This window comes from Engystomops pustulosus, chromosome 2 (genome assembly GCF_040894005.1).
Source record: "Engystomops pustulosus chromosome 2, aEngPut4.maternal, whole genome shotgun sequence".
NCBI classification, from domain to species: domain Eukaryota; kingdom Metazoa; phylum Chordata; class Amphibia; order Anura; family Leptodactylidae; genus Engystomops; species Engystomops pustulosus.
In genome coordinates, this window is record NC_092412.1 from 147369904 (window position 1) to 147387416 (window position 17513).

Sequence of the window (17513 nt, forward strand, 5' to 3'; positions counted from 1 at the left end):
AATCCGTGCAGGGTGTTCTTTATTTATCTATACCCCTCCCTTTCTAATATGATCACCATACTTGGTTCTTAGTTCAACGATACAGTTATCCCAGCTTCCGATGTCAAACGCTATGCCCGGCATCGGATGCGTTCGGATTACTGTGCATGCACCTTGACATTTGGTTAGACCAGAATTGGGGCATTTGAACTGCCGGAAGTGGGGCAGTCTTTAGACTTGGCTGTGGCGAAGACCTGTTGTATCGGTTCCCAAAGATGCATCAGGAACCGCACACGTGTTGGCCCGAAACAGGTTGCGCCCATTCTCGAGGGTGACCACCTGCTATCATCCTTTCTTTCTGCACCTCGGCCTGTGTTTTTAAGTCCCTTGAGGAAGCTTGAATAAGCAAAGGGTCAGGGTGCCTCATCTCCATCAGCTATGTTTTACCTTGGGTAAGATCTAGACCGTTTTTAATTTGCATGTACTTACAGCTTAGCCTATGATTATACACTTGTATTTAACATATGGCATTAGCACTTTATTAATGGTGGATATTAGAAGCTGTAATATAATTGTATCATTATGATCATGAATTGAGGGTTGGACATTGAAGCAGAAATAGTTATAAAGGAAACATCCTTTCTATATTGGTATTTTGTCCATTGTGTGTATGTTTTATATCAATGTGTAATAAAGGTGTTGCATTTCAGGACCAATCTTTTTTGGGTATGGTATTATATTGTTAGAGTGGATTCTGCTTATATAAGGGGGCTTGTTTATGCTATGAGCTCAGTCTCTGTTTTTAGTACCATGTTGCAACATCTGGTATTTACATACTGGTCTCAAAAGCAAATGACCTTACCTTTTGTTTAGAACCATGTTACCCAGCTTCAAGTCTCTGTGTACAATGTTCTTCTGCAAAGTTAAAAAAATAAAAAAGTAGCTTATTTTTTTAATATTTGTAAATGACAAGTAATATATTCAAATAGAAGTTGTACCAAATACAGCTCAAGAGAAACAAAATGCTGGAATTTAGGAGGAAAGCCACATTTGAACATGTACCTTGTGTAAAGCTTCCACGACTCTGACAACATCATAGAATATGACTACAGTTTCTCTCTCCCCGAGCCGCTTCTCTTTAATAACGTAATGCTGTAAATTGATTAAATCCGCAGTCTTGTCGCTGAAATCATGGGCACATAAGCAATCCAAGACAAGGCATATGCGCTTACGCATCTTCCTTACTAATTTGTTGGCATCCATGTCTTCAGCAATTTCACAAGTGCGATCCTAGCAAGACAAACATGAGAAAACTAAGAGTAACGTAGAAATCCTACTGTATTTTAATCCAAGACACACTCAGCGTGTTAGTTGGGGAAGGGGAAGTCACAGACAACTTTCTCTAAAGAATGAACAAACCTCCACTATTTATGTATTGGACAGGAAACAATGTAACAGGATTCAGTCTAATTGTTTATAGGAGAAAAAAAAATTCCAATAGTGCATTCTATATTAAATCTTCATCGTATTCTAGATCTTTGCTCGCTATCATTCAAAAGAAAGTTTACATTTTCAGGGAATAAGCCAGTTCATGGTCACATGACATCACACACCTCATTCAAGACATGGCTTCAAGTTGTGCACCTATATGACAGCACATGACCATAAATGGCTTTTTATCCACTGGAAATAAACAGTAAAGCTTCTTACTGAATGACAGCAAAAAGATACAGTTAGGGCCAGAAATATTTGGACAGTGACACAATTTTCGCAAGTTGGGCTCTGCATGCCACCACATGGATTTGAAATGAAACCTCTGCAACAGAATTCAAGTGCAGATTGTCACGTTTAATTTGCAGGGTTGAACAAAAATATCTGATAGAAAATGTAGGAATTGTACACATTTCTTTACAAACACACCACATTTTAGGAGCTCAAAAGTAATTGGACAAATAAACATAACCCAAACAAAATATTTTTATTTTCAATATTTTGTTGCAAATCCTTTGGAGGCAATCACTGCCTTAAGTCTGGAACCCATGGACATCACCAAACGCTGGGTTTCCTCCTTCTTAATGCTTTACCAGGCCTTTACAGCCGCAGCCTTCAGGTCTTGCTTGTTTGTGGGTCTTTCCGTCTTAAGTCTGGATTTGAGCAACTGAAATGCATGCTCAATTGGGTTAAGATCTGGCTGAATCTGGGCTGAAAGTATATCCCGGTACACTTCAGAATTCATCTGGCTACTCTTGTCTGCTGTTATGTCATCAAACACAAGTGACCCAGTGCCATTGAAAGCCATGCATGCCTATGCCATCACGTTGCCTCCACCATGTTTTACAGAGGTTGTGGTGTGCCTTGGATCATGTGCCGTTCCCTTTCTTCTCCAAACTTTTTTCTTCATTCTGTACCCATCATTCTGGTACAGGTTGATCTTTGTCTCATCTGTACCATAGAATACTTTTCCAGAACTGAGCTGGCTTCTTGAGGTGTTTTTCGGCAAATTTAACTCTGGCCTGTCTATTTTTGGAATTGATGAATTGTTTGCATCTAGATGTGAACCCTTTGTATTTACTTTCATGGAGTCTTCTCTTTAGTGTTGACTTAGAGACAGATACACCTACTTCACTGAGAGTGTTCTGGACTTCAGTTGATGTTGTGAACGGGTTCTTCTTCAAAGAAAGTATGCGGCAATCATCCACCACTGTTGTCATCCGTGGACGCCCAGGCCTTTTGAGTTCCCAAGCTCACCAGTCAATTCCCTTTTTCTCAGAATGTACCAGACTGTTGATTTTGCTACTCCAAGCATGTCTGCTTTCTTTTTTTCAGCCTCAGGATGTTCTGCTTCACCTCAATTGAGAGTTCCTTTGACCGCATGTTGTCTGGTCACAGCAACAGCTTCCAAATGCAAAACCACACACCTGGAATCAACCCCAGACCTTTTAACTACTTCATTGATTGCAGGTTAACGAGGGAGACTCCTTCAGAGTTAATTGCAGCCCTTAGAGTCCATTGTCCAATTACTTTTGGTCCCTTGAAAAAGAGGAGGCTATGCATTAGAGAGCTATGATTCCTAAACCCTTTCTCCGATTTGGATGTGGAAACTCTCATATTGCAGCTGGGAGTGTGCACTTTCAGCCCATATTATATATAATTGTATTTCTGAACATGTTTTTGTAAACAGCTAAAATAACAAAACTTGTGTCAATGTCCAAATATTTCTGGCCCTAACTGTAGATAACCACAAAAATTGATACAGAAAGTATAATGGAAAATTGCACGTTTGTGGAAACTGGACAATGCTTTTAAAGGCTGAGGAAATAAGTCCACTTTATTCAGCTAAAGCAGAGCCACAACAATCCAAACTCCATCATGACAGCAGAAAACAGTAGGTGACAGAGTTCAATGTGTAACATCAGAATTCCACTATTCTTAAGACATTGCATTGCAGCCAGCTGGCTGGGGATAGGAAAGAGTCCCTGGAGGATCTGTAATTGCTCTCTAAAGAGAGCAGGAAGAGGGCTGCAAAATGAGGTCATACTACATAACACATTGTTTGCAGATCCCCACAAAACAATTGTTTACAACCACTGTATCTCCGTTGAAAGAGATGTTATTTTCACTCTAGAAGTCCGGCAGTCCAGAGCCCTTCAGTCATTCACCCCCCATTCACACAGAGTGTAAATTCATCAGGACATTACAGTTTAAAAGCGGTTGACCACTTTACCTCATGTTTTTTGTAATGTGTGTTATTGTTGGGGGCAGGATATTAGGCAATTTACCAATATACATCTATTAATAGCTCTGCACCTCTTTCTTGATATGTGAAGTGAAGCCTCCTGTGTCTTACCTCATCAGCCAGACATTCCTGTCCATACAATGGCTACAGATCGAGGGCGAGGTGTTCCCTGTGCTCTGCCCATGAACGATTGCCTTTCCAAGACCTTAATGTTATATTCTTAAATATTAGTGCCCCCAGCGCCACATTTGGATGTTCTTTATCCAAGGTAATATACAGACTATTTTCATCTTTATATTTTTTCAGATGCTATAATGATTATATCTTGATATATACCACCCACTAAACTTACTGTGTTTTACTAAGATATAGCCTGTATATACCCTCTTTACATTATAGACCACTGTGCGCTGGGGACAAGGGTACTTTGTACAGCACCTTAGGTGCTCTTTAAAGGAAACCTACCACTTGTAGTGGCAGGTTTCCGATGGCAATACCGGGCACCAGCTCAGGGTGAGCTGGTGCTGGAGCTTATTTTAGTTAGTGTTTTAAACCGCGGTATCGCGGTTTAAAACACTTTTTAAACTTTATAGCCGGCGCAGGCAGGTACGCGCTCGGCGCTTACCGTGCGCGCGGCTACATAGGAAGTGAATGAGAGCCGCGTGCACGGTAAGCGCCGAGCGCGTACCTGCCTGCGCCGGCTATAAGGTTTAAAAAGTGTTTTAAACCGCGATACCGCGGTTTAAAACACTAACTAAAATAAGCTCCGGCACCAGTTCACCCTGAGCTGGTGCCCGGTATTGCCATCGGAAACCTGCCACTACAAGTGGTAGGTTTCCTTTAATTGTTTTTATTCTTTCTTTGTGTATCTATGTTAATTAATAAAATTGTTATATTTATCCGTCCATGGGCATCCGCTTGTTTCTCTATTTCTCTACATATTCTTAAATACTATCAAAAGGTCCAGACAGGGAAAATGTTCTTGAACAGAGAGATCACATGACCCTCCATCTGTAGCCATTTTATGGACAGGAATGTCTGGCAAGTGAGGTAAAAGACAGGAGGCTTCACTTTACATATCAAGAAAACAGAGCAGATCTGTCAATAGATTTATATTGGTGAAATACCTAATATTCTGCCCTTAACACACATTACAAAAAAATAAAAAAGTAAAGTGGCCAGCCCCACTTTGAGGGCTGTCTGTATTTCCTCTATACCAGGCACATGAAGGCACTTCTTGTAACAGCGAGGCAGGGCAGATTCCAGCACTTGTAGTATGAGCATTTGTAACTACTCAGTGCTCTAGTAGTTTAGGAGGGACTATGTATTGGTGAAGCTGGAATGACAGTTTGGGCAGTCACCATGGTGATGATGTAAGCCCTAACCTGTTCACATTTTCTGATTGTTTTACTTCATCTTCTCCGCTGATCCGTTGACATATACGAACAAAAAAAGCCTTACATGTTCCTTTACATTTAATTAAGTTAATGAGTGAAACCACCTTATAAACGGCTTGTGGTGTCAGGAGCACGGCAGCAGCAACTTTCCAGGAATTTCACCAGTCTTATTGTTGAAGAAGTTTTATTAAGACAAAGGGACCAGAAAATAATACAATTTCTTTTACCTGGAAGAGGCCATGATGATGGACCACCCCATCTTGATTGTGTAGCAGAGATAACAAAGAATATTCAGTATGCAACAACATTTTGCCTTGTCTCTCCTCCTGAGACTCTCCTGATTTGTCTGGTCGTTCTTCCAAACTTAGTATCTAAAGAACCAAGAAAATAAGAAGTAAGTGCCAATATATTGATATTTTGCACTTGGTGAGTAGCACATGATTTAATGGAAATTAGCTAAAATCTACCAAGCAAAACTGGGACAGGCCAGCCAAACAATCACTAAGTTATAGTGAGTAGTTGTGCTTTAATTCAGACTACTGCAAACATTGACAGTTACTACACACAAATTCAGCATCTTTAAAAAAAAAAAAAAAAAAAAAAAAAAAAAAACACAACAACAGGTAACTTGTCTTGACAACTGCAGTTCTACTGGATGTGGCCCAGCTCGAAGCAACAAAGACATGGCAGGTGATGGCCGCTACAGGAAGTGACGATCCAAGCCAAGATGGCAGAAGACAAAGTGCCACCTGCCTTTTGACGTTTACAGGTGGTGATCACCACACGCGGTCGGTACAAGCATTGATAGCAGGCGTTACCAGTGGGTGTTTGCTGCAATATGCCTGTGAGCCCTCTCCATACACCCACAGCCATCGTGTGACGACGGTAAGAGATTATGACATATTAATACAGTGATCTACTGAAACATTGATCTAGATTCTTTGTTTAGACAACTGAAAACAATGAATTCTAAAATCAAATGTCAGAAAGGGATCCAGCTATCGATTGATACTTGAAATTTATCTTTTATCTAGCTTAAGTTTTATTTATTGTTCTGGCTCCATAAAGAACACAATGGTCCACACATATTAAAGGGGTTGTCCGAGTTTAAAAAAAAAAAAATATATATATATGTGGCCGGGAGCAGGCTGCCTAAAATAATAAAGATGTACTTACCTCCGGTGCCCTCCGGTATCCAGCGCTGCTGTCGCTCCGGTCCGGGCGCCATGTAAACAAACATGGCCGCCGGAGCAGCGCCGCACTCCGCGTTTCCGGCCGGCCGTGGCCGGGCACGCCTATCCGTCCCTATACACAGCATTGTGTATGGGGGCCGGAAGGTTGTCGGGTCCGGCCGGAAGCTGAATGCAGCGCTGCTCCGGCGGCCATGTTTGTTTACATGGCGCCCGGATCGGAGCAACAGCAGCGCTGGATACGGGAGGGCACCGGGAGGTAAGTACAGCTTTATTGTTTTAGTCAGCCCGCTCCCGGCCACATATAGTTTTTTTTGAAAACTCGGACAACCCCTTTAAAGCCACTTCACCAGTTTTTTTGTAGACTTTGCACATTGTTTTCAGTGCAAACTGCAAATTTGTTGCGTCTGATCTATACCTGGCATTACACAAAATGCAGTGTTAAAGGTGCACAGAAAAAAAAAAGTTGGTCACTGTCTCCTAATGCAGTTTGCAATGCTTTTGGGCCATTGTGGGAGATCTATATGTTAGAGGGGGTCTTGTAATTTCCCCCAAAAAGCACTTAAATAACAAGGGAATGAGGAGTGTGACAAAAGGCAAATGCCCTCGCAAACATAATACATGCTTCAACCAAAAGGAAACAGTTCATCAACTTTCTACTTCAGTCATTAATTAAATGTGCAAAAGCAGAGCAGGCACTCACCTTAAGCTGATAGAAGTCGTCTGTGCCATCCTTCCGTGCCAAGCACTGCACAATGCTAGGCACAGGTGAATTACCTAATCGTGGACCTAAACAAAAAAATTAAAAGTACATGTATATTAAAAAAAAAAAATACTGCACTAGTCTATTACCTAAAATTCTAAAGATAGTTATAGGGTCAGTCGCTGGCATACCCAACCAAAACTCCTAACCTATGGGTTGCAGAAACATTTTATTTAAAATGTATAAATGTATTTAACTCACTTAACTCTTTGGAATTTTTGGTAATTTAATCCCAAACCAGCATACTTCAGGGTTTTTCACATAGGAGGTTTCCAGTCTCCTGCTTAGACCTTTCCTGCTTACACACAGTCTAGCAATAGCATCAAAACTACACCAGGGACAATAATGGAGCATAAAACTAACACACAAAGTGGGTGAGAAATGTTTTATTTATTGCCTCAACACTTTTGAATCAACACTGTGGCATACAGAGAAGCAAGTTTAAAAGCAAAAAGTTTTAGACTGTGCAGAATTGTGCCACACTAGTAAGATCTCGGGTATTACTGTATTACTTATATAATGCTGTATCGTCATGTGCCATCAGCATGATATACACCACATTAAGTTGTGGATTACCCGAGTGCAATCACAATACACATTAGAGTCATTTCTACTCACCAAGAATGAATGGGCCGGCCCTTTTGGCATTGCTTCCGGATATACTGCTGCACAGTGCCTTGGATCTGGCAGATGTCTCCCCAGAATCCCTTTCAGATGCTCTTCTCTTCATCCTCTATCTGGAGAAGGAAAGTGGATGGGTGAAATCCTGCTTGCTCACTTACTCATAGCATGCCTTTTTCTTGCATAGTTTTACCACCTACTTATTTCACAGTCAGAGCAGACCGTTCTCAATCTGCCTCTACAGGAAAGTCTACAGACTGATATCAGAGAAATTAACAGGTCTCTTGTATCCATCAATAAAAGGTCCATGAATCTAAGAATGGAGGCCAGCAATTCACAGGCACCACCTGCCAGCCAGAATGGAAACCACTAAAGTAGTGGCACGTCCACTCCATTTCCTTAGTATATAATAGTATATGAAATGCTAGGCATCATCACTTACAGATAAGCCCCAAAGAAGCAAGCTGCAATCTGAAGGCTGAATTTCACCACAGCCTATGCTGCCATGTAAAACCACTAGTCCCCTTAGTGATGACATTATTACATAACGGAGCAGTACATAAGGTTATCGAGAGAATTCACCACAGAGGACATCCATATTACCAGCAGCAGAGGAGAAGCTCGTCCCACATGTTGCATCATAGGACAGGCAACAATAGTCATTTGTACACTCTTACAGCTTCCCAAAGGAGAGGTTTATGTTGGGAGGTGGAGAAAAGCAGAATTCTAGACAAAGTTACAGCAGCTCGGCAATGACAATGCCCTGCAGAAGTGAAAATCATGCAGAACGTTTCACCCCATGTCCCTGTGACTAAGAGGAATCGCACTCTTCACCTCATGAACCCAAAACGTAGCAGAGCCTTCAAGGCAGTAAAGGTCATCTCATTTTCAATACCATTTACTAAAAATAATGCTTTATTAAAATAAAATAAAAAAAGTGAAAAATGCTGCATAAAATACACATAAAAACATCCAAATGCAAGTATAAGCTACATTTAGATTCTGTCAACTGTGTCAGATTACTATATGCCCCCCCAAAAAAAAAAAAAAAAAAAAGGATTCAGCGCATTCAATGTTTGAAGACTACCAAAAAAAAGACTCTTCAAGCTGACCCTAGATGCTGCAACCACATTATTAAAGAAGCACTCTCATTTCTCCCTCAGATATGGTGTCCAGGACTACCCCACAGGATCTCCTCTCTAAACCACATGTGACGACTTGCTATGCATGACAGATGAAGGCGCTCATAGGAATCCATGGAAAACCCAGCCCTACAGTTTGAGATGGGGAAGCATCCAAACCAATTTCTGCTAAACTTTAAATTGTAAGTGTTCATAGAGAATACCAACTAACCAATAAACAAGAAAAACTGTTATAAAGAACCTGTCATTAGGATCCACAAAATGTCCCCAACCTGTTACTAAGGACACTAACCAACTCAGCAATATACAGACAAAATGTCCTGCAAGTAGTCACAACCAGCAGAGAGGAGTCACACTGGCTTAGGTAACGTCCCATAAAAAGTACATCCTCATATGACACCTAGAGGTGTGATAATGGAACATGAAGCAAACCAGGAGAGGAGATCCTAGCAGGACTGTTCCCCTCCTTACTGGTTATTGTCATATAGCGTACAAATTTTTTATGCCCAATACAGAATCTTTCAGAATTTGAGGAACAGTAATTTGAGTATAAGGCGCACCATCAATAAATGCCGGCTAAAACGTTTAGGTTCATATACAAGGCGCACTGGAGTATAAGGTGCACCTGATTATAAGGATGAATGACCAGCAGGTGGCAGACCTGTGCACAGTTCAAAGGAGCTGTTGTCTGTAAGTACGGTTCATATATAAGGTGTACTGGACTATATTTTTAGTGCGCCTTATAGCCCGAAAAATACGGTACATCCCTGTAATATAGTGACTAACCTTCTTAACAGATCTGTAGAAGCTTATAGGCCCAAGACCTTATGACGGATTCTCTCAACAGAATCTGGGTGCATTGCAAACAAATTGGCTCTGTGATGTGCCCCTACTTAATTTGTGGGGTTCCAGGGTCAGCAGGTTCAGAATCCCTGGAAACATAATCTCATTCACGCAGCCAGGTGCTCGCCCCGGAGCGGACCCTGGGCGAGAACAGGGCCGGGAGGAGTGAACGCTCGTCACCGCTCCTCCCTCCATAGGCAGAAGAGCAGCCGACATGCTGTTATTGGGAGCCATTGAAATCCATGGGGGCCGTGATCTGGTCGCAAATCATGTGACCAGATCACTGACCCCACTACAGCCGTGTGTGAATGAGCCAGAGGTGACATGTGTAAAGTACCTTTTCAGTCTAGTTTTAGACATAGCTTCTAGTTACAATATTCATAATAAAGGTGCCAAGGTGATCACAGAAATATATAGCCATTTTCAGAGCTATACAGTGTTTGCACAGAAATACTAAACCTCTTCCAGCAATGAAAATGTTAAAAGGGTAGAAAGCAGCAACATGTCAACATGCATAGAACTGCCTAATGAATGAAGGAGATGCGTGTAAAGCAGAGGAGTCTGTGTTTATAGGAGCAATAATTGTAGAACAAAGATCCTTTTTACATTTATCCAGAGAGGTGCGTGGGAACACTTTTCATCCATGCAAACCAAATTCCAAGCAGACGTGGGGCAAAATGCCCAGGTCTACTTAGAATACTAGAATTCCTATGAAAAACTACTTCTGATGATCTGGTAAATGCAGATTTGCAAAGTGCTTAGCACATCTATAACAAAAGATGAATGTTTAAATCACACCGTATATTCTCAAGCTTTGAACAAGAACTCCTATTATCAATAATCATATTTTCCTCTAACCTGAACCCACAACTTACTAAATATTAATTGTATATGATCCAAGGCTCGATGCCATCTCCACTGAGAATGTGGAATGAAGGGAGAAGGTATTTAAAGGACATCTACCATCAGGATGAAAGACTATGTAAATGAGCCTGAGGGGCTCCAGGTGCCATTAACACCTATGGAGCCTGGAGCTCCTCAGGCTCATTTGCATACAATCATTTATCCTGGTGGTAGATGCCTTTTAAATCAATTAGGTAGCTACATTTTTACGTTTGTAAATACATTTGCAAACTGCTTGCACCAGTATTGTTCCCACAGATGCACCATGCATGCAGCTATACATTACTCTACACCTATAGGGGCACCCTTTTGCATATTCGCACCAGGTAAGAGACTAAGAGTCTTACAGGAAACCTACCATGAGAAAAGTACCATCAGAAGTAGATCTGACTGCAGATTCCTCCTGCCTGCCTCTGCCCTAATCTGTAATTTAATAAACCTGGAATTTAACGTAATTTGTTAAAAAAAAACTTTATTTTAGTAATATGTAAATGTACTGGAGAGGCTACTGGGGCCTGCCTGAGCACTGGGAGTTAAGGCTAGCTTCTGCAGTTAATTTACATATTACTAAGTGTTTTTTTTAAAGGTAGGTTAGGTTCCAGGATTATTAAATTACACATTAGGGCAGAGGCAGGCAAGAGGAATCTACCAACACATCTAATTCTGATCTTAGATTCCTCATGGTAGGTTTCCTTCAAGTACCACAAATCAGCCTTGAAAAACACATTTCTGGTCAATGTAACTTGAGCTCTTCTTAGCATCATTATCCTGTACTTCTTAGTAAAAAAAGAAGTGGCAGTCCAAACGATCTTGAAACAGTATTAAGCATTCAGCCCAACAAATTGGAGATGACAATATTCACCCACCTAAGCAGAGAAGAACATAAGCGATAGCAGTTTCATAGTTAAAAAGTTCCTAACAAATACAGTGGGTAGTCAGGCTGCCATGGTGCAAGTAACATGAACCCCCGTCTACAGAGCAGTCTACAGAAATTGATGCCTAAAGCCAAAATGAGCTCTGGTAGACCTAGTAGACTTTAACCATCAGGTTAATCTGTATAGGAAGCTAGATGCCTTTTATAAAAAGATGATATGTTAATAGATCAGTCAGGAGAAGGAAACGTTTCCAAGGCATTTAGATACTATGGTGAACACAGTGAAGTCATTAAGAAGCTCTTGCAGAATAGTGACAATTCCATCGACTGCACATCCTTTAGAAATTATCAAAAACAAGTAGAAGAATTGTCAAGAAGCCTATAGAGGCATTAAATCAGCTTCTGGAATTTCTGACATCCACTGCAAGTGACAGCCATTTCTAAATCCAGCCCTATACTTCATATGTCTGGGTTATGTAGATGGCTAAGCATGACTAATCTGCTCAAATCCATGTCAAGTCTGCACAAATCATGTGGAAAACAAATGGTACAGTCTGGTAAGACCAAGTTTACATTTCTTAGCCATAACTAGGCTTTATGTTGTGAGGCAGTTTCTGCAGGTTGAACTGTCGCTTTACTCAAGGGGGAGGGGATTGTGATTAGTTCCAAATATCAGTCGATTTTGGCACTAAACCTGAAAGTTGAAGACAGAGAATTGAACCTTTCTGAACCACAAGAGTTAAAACCTGGCTTTACCAGGACAAGATCTAAGCCTTGGAATGGTCCAGCCATAGCCCTTACCTGATCACTGCAGAAAATCTGGGGGTTGACTTGATATCAATCATTTGCATTTAAAAACCCAGCCATTTTACCAGATTCTCATTCACTTTATGTATTGAAAAGTGGTGACAAAGCTAGCAGTGGTGGCGAACCTATGGCACTGGTGCCAGAGGCGGCACTCTGAGCCTTCTGTGTGGGCACTCGGGCCATAACCCCAGCAAGAATTTCACCAGACAGAACTCAAAGAATCTTCCTACAGAATCTTCCTACAATGATAGGTGAATTTGCCCTCCTACTTTCACTTGTGTTGGTGTCCTTAGGAGGCTGAAGGATTGAAAGTTGTCAAAGAACAAGGAGAAATAAATTACTGCTTCAGTTGCTGTGCTGGCATTTTGCGATAAATAAGTGGCTTTTGGTTGAAGTTTGGGCACTCGGGGTCTAAAAGGTTCACCATCACTGCTTTATAGTGTTTTTATTTAAGTCTATACAAATTTGAACTCTAGAACCGTACAGTTCCAGAATGTTGCCGAACCCCCTCCCCCAAATTGGTCAATAGGGGGTTAATTTCATTCCCAATAAACAAATATTCTCTACTATACAGATCCTCATTGCTATTCATTTCCTCTTTGTTCACTTTCTAAAACCATTTCTCAGTCACTACAGAGTGTTTTCTTAGGGATGTAAGATTTTCGGATCATGTAAGGTTCTAACCCATCGGGCAGTGTCCTGTCAATGTCTGTGAATCAGAGATTGCTGGCAACGTACTGCATCTCCGTGATGACAGTGACAGATTTCTAGGTGCATAGTTCATTCAGGTGTTACCACATCAGTTCAAAAACATTACATTACTAAAGATTCCTTAGATTTTTCTTATAACATACAAAAACCCGCTTAGACTTCTCCATTCCAGTTAAAAAGGATCACAGGGCGGTACTCACACCACCCCCGGACTCCACAGTAAAATTGAAACCAAGATCGCTGTATTCATGGTACAGATGAGTAAACATAGGAAGTTGGATGGCCACCACACACAAAGTCAGCAACTAAAAACACATGCGTCATGGATTTTCATGAGAAAACTATATACAGATAAACAGGCTGCATATACAGAAGATCAAAGATACAGTAAAAATCACACTGCAACGGCACATGACTCCAGATCCATATACAGTGCTGTGGGGTGCATCAACCTCCCTCCATATGTACCCAGACCCCAAACAGCCACAAGTCAAACCCATAAACACATAACTAATAGGAACCTCATTGTTTCTCCAAGAACAATCTGCCTTCACTTGAAATTCCAGATAAGACGAGAGCAATGCTTCAGATAAATTTGTCTAAAAACAAATCCATTTCTAAATCCAGCCTTATACACAACACAGTTGACAGCCAGACATTACTGACCATAAAATGGCCACAGATGGAGGGTCATGTGATCTCTATCTGTCCATGAACAATCGCCTTGTCTGGACCTTATAATAGTATTCATGAATATAAGATTAAGGTCCTGGCAGGACAATTCATTATCCAATATCCTGTGCCCCCCCCCTTTAAGGAGACCCCCAACACAGTTTACAGAATCGTCTGATGCCAAAAATATTGTTGTCTCATCTATCCACAGCTTGACCCTTAAACAGGTCAGAGTGAGACAACGATCCACCCCAAAAATATCCATCTCCAGGTAAACAAGACCAGGGGCTACATTTATTTCTATTATTAGAAAACCTCTCATGACCCTTGTTTCTTGTAAACAGTGGTCTCCGAGACTAGGGACTGAAGGCAATGCTCAGGCATTTAGCTTTTTGTTACACTTTTCCACTTCAGATCTGTAGTCTTTATAGACTAGGTGGCAAAAAAATGCAACGCACTTGTCTGAAGAAAATGTGATGCATGAATTATCTGGACAATTCTTACTTCATTGCCAAAACCCAGGAAACCACAACATTTAAATAATGTTCGTCCAGTGGCAATAACTACAGTCCTCCTTCTATATAGTAGCAGAAACAAAGAAAGCAGCAAGGAATCGAGGAGACAATAGTTTCAAGACTGGCCATACACTTAAGATAACTGCAATTAACCAACACCACCCCCATACATGGCCTAGGGAGATGTATGGATCACAAGTCACATCTTGCATATGCAATAGGCAGGGAGTGTGGGGTTTACATTTGTAGAACATCGGCTGATATGCTGTGAGAAGTGGAGGTGCATTTAACAACTTATCTTCCAAAGGATATTTTACCATATAATCGTATGAATCTTCACAAAGGCCAAGTTGCAGTAGCATAGCCATAAACAGCAATCATTACTTCATTTATAGAATTTTCTTTAATCACCCATGGAAATAACTAAATGAAGCTAAATGCACAAGCACCAACCATGACAATAATCAGGTGCTTCCCACATCGCCAAACATACAACTGGCATCTAGAAAGCAGTAACGTGCAGCAAACCCATACTACCCACAGCTTCAGATGTGCTCACCAGAAGGAAAGACAATGCATCATTTCTTCTAGAGCAAAGATTTGGGACAGTTACACATATGCACTACATGTATAAGAGTTAAGCTGCCCTCTAAAGATTTATCCACAATATATACTCTACACCACTCTTACAGAGGAACCCACAAAGAGGATATAAAAAAAAATATTATTTATTGTGCTCTAGGACAGACACTGCAGTCAGATTAGAAGAATGTGTCATCTATGGTCTCCCACAGGCTCAGATGAAAATGTATAACCTGATCTGCTCCTGCGCTGAAGCCTCTGGGTGACTCATCCAGCTCTCAGCGCTAGACAACTGCTGCCCATTAGAAAATAACCAAATGGCGGAAGAGAGGGCTATAAGCCAGCCAGGAGAAGGCTTACTCCAGCACGACACCCTCCATATACATATGTAACTACATACATACACGTACATATGTAAATAGAATCACTCTCTTGCACCCAAGCATCTCCAACAAGAAATCATTGTTCTTAGTTTGTCCCTGCAGCATTCTAGCCCAAACAGTGCAGGATTAGGGCTAGATGTGATGTGGGACTGTAGTCTTTTCATTCTCAGGGTCAAAGGTCAGGTGCCAAGTTATCACAAATCGATGTCCACTGATGAAATGGAAAAACACACAAAATAAACTTGCCATTGCCCCCTGAGCGTGAATTCAGGTCATAGGTCATTGTAGGCCTCAGCTGCAGGCACCTAGCATCCAGACCGTCTGGTCCTAGCTCCTCTCCTACCCCCCAGGATACACAGCGCTAGCCCCGGAGCCGTCCCACAGCGTGCATGACTGAGGAGCATTGCCCCCGAAACACTGAGGGCAACGTGCACCGCCAGATGATATTACACCAGTACAACCCCCTGTAATCCCTATTATCCCATTCCCGCTCTCACCTGCACACACAGTGCACAGTGCAGCCGTGTAGCAGCTCCCCACACCCGCAGCGCTGTGCACAGCGTCCTGCCCTCACCTGGTACGCAGCGCTCGAGCCACCTCACACGGGACTCATGCCCAGTGATATGCACAGAAAGCAAGGCTCACAGGCAGGCCTCCGCCGCTCATCAAGCCCGGCTCTCCATCGCTGCGCACTTGACAACGGAAATTACGCAGCCCTCTCTAAAAGCCAATCCGATCGTTTCTACAGTCTCCAGCTCTAGCGCCTGGCTTAGAAAAAGCTTCTCTCATTGGTTACTATCGGTGCATTTGTTGCCTATGAAAGCCACACCCACACACTCTCTGGAGTAATGACGTCATGGCGGAGCGGCGATGTTTTGTGTTGTGAATGGAGGCGGCTGTGATTGGCTGCTGATTGGGAAGGTTTAAAGCTCCTGGCACTGGAGAGGTGCGGGAGGGGGCTGACGTAATAACGTGCTGGAGAAGGAGATTTATAGATTTATTACTGGATTTTATTACTTTCTGCTGTACTTTAATCACACGAAATCCATGCAATAATCCACAAATCATTTTTTAGAAACACTTGGGCAAAATTGATATAGACTGCAAGTATACTTTGTACCCCTACTCCAAGCCCGAGGCTTGTCACTTAATGAAGTATATTAGAAAAATGTTCACCACTTTCCCCTGCACACAATATAAAAAAATTATCAAATGACGGCTACGCTTTAAGCATCTGTTTTAATTTCATCATTTTTTTTCTAAAGGATGAGAGGAGCCGATGGCCGCGCATGTCAGTCCTGCGCTATTCATCTCTATGGAGCTCTCCGTCAACCTATACCACCTACATGAAGATCCGCAATTGCCCCCCCCCCCTAATAAAATACTGGCCAGGAGTGCCTTTATCACCCCCCCCCAATAATATACTGCCAAGGAATGGCTTTATCACCCCCACCCCAATAATATACTGCCCAGAGGTGCCTTTATCACCCCTACCCCCCCCCCCCCCCATAATATACTGTCAAGGAGTACTCACCTTCCAATGACCCACCCCCAGCAGGTCCTCTTCTATGAATCGTGGCTCTGTGTCCCTGGGGTCCGTCGAAGGCATCGTGATGTCAGCCACTGACATCATAGTGTGTACAGTGTGGCGGGGGAGGGGGGGTTGGGCCGTCGGAAGGTGACTTGCCGCATGTACGGCCCCGTAGACAGCAGTGTGAATAAGGGCTTTGGGTGATGACACAGGTAGCGCTTTGTCTGCGCTTGCAAACGCAAACAAAGGCCCGATCGCATCGGCGTTTCCATCGGCACGAATTTGTCTGCGTTTGCAAGCGCAGACAAAGCGCTACATGTGGCACCAGCCTTACACATTTTTTTGTGTTGAAAAACTCGGCTTATACTGTATATACGGTAATTTATATATCATGTAGAGTCAATGACATGTTCGTTTACAGGGGCACAGAAGCCGCGCACAGGGAGCTTCCGGACGGTGAGGTGGCCAGCTCCTCCTATCTGTGGCAGCCAGAAGCTCCCTGTGCGCCCTTGTAAACAAACCAGCACACAGATAAGACAGACCGCGGCGCAGGACATAAGCAGCGCCGGAGGAGGCAAGCACACGTTTATTATTTTTAAATAGCCCACCCCAGCCTGGCCCTAAACTATTCCTAAACTCGGATATCCCCTTTAAGTAACAACCTCTGAAGTATTTTGTTAAATTTCAGAAATTAATAGAACAGGTAATAATAGAAAAACTTTGTAAAGTTGCTTCTCTGATCACTGCAGAAGAAAGAAGAAAAAGGCACAGAGTATCTGAAAGCCTTCTGATTTCCCTCCACTTCAGATAAGGAGAGTAGCATTGATTCTTTCCATACCTAGAGAATATGTCTATTCTCAAGTA

At 42.2% G+C, this 17513-nt stretch overlaps 1 protein-coding gene across 2 annotated transcripts in view; it reads right to left on the bottom strand.

Moving 5' to 3' along the window:
• STK40 (serine/threonine kinase 40) overlaps positions 1–15894 on the bottom strand; it is a 31293-nt gene extending 15399 nt beyond the window's left edge. Inside the window, exons 1-6 of one of the 2 annotated variants that reach the window (XM_072136789.1) lie at positions 15693–15894; positions 7684–7802; positions 7006–7091; positions 5340–5483; positions 1042–1269; positions 842–894 (exon numbers count right to left, since the gene is read on the bottom strand). In XM_072136789.1, the coding sequence (XP_071992890.1) occupies positions 842–894; positions 1042–1269; positions 5340–5483; positions 7006–7091; positions 7684–7795 (623 nt within the window). In that variant the 5' untranslated portion in view covers positions 7796–7802; positions 15693–15894. Of the gene's footprint in view, positions 1–841; positions 895–1041; positions 1270–5339; positions 5484–7005; positions 7092–7683; positions 7803–15615; positions 15641–15692 lie in introns of those variants that run through there. The other variant, XM_072136790.1, reaches the window with a different exon arrangement.
• Positions 15895–17513: the final 1619 nt, after the last annotated feature.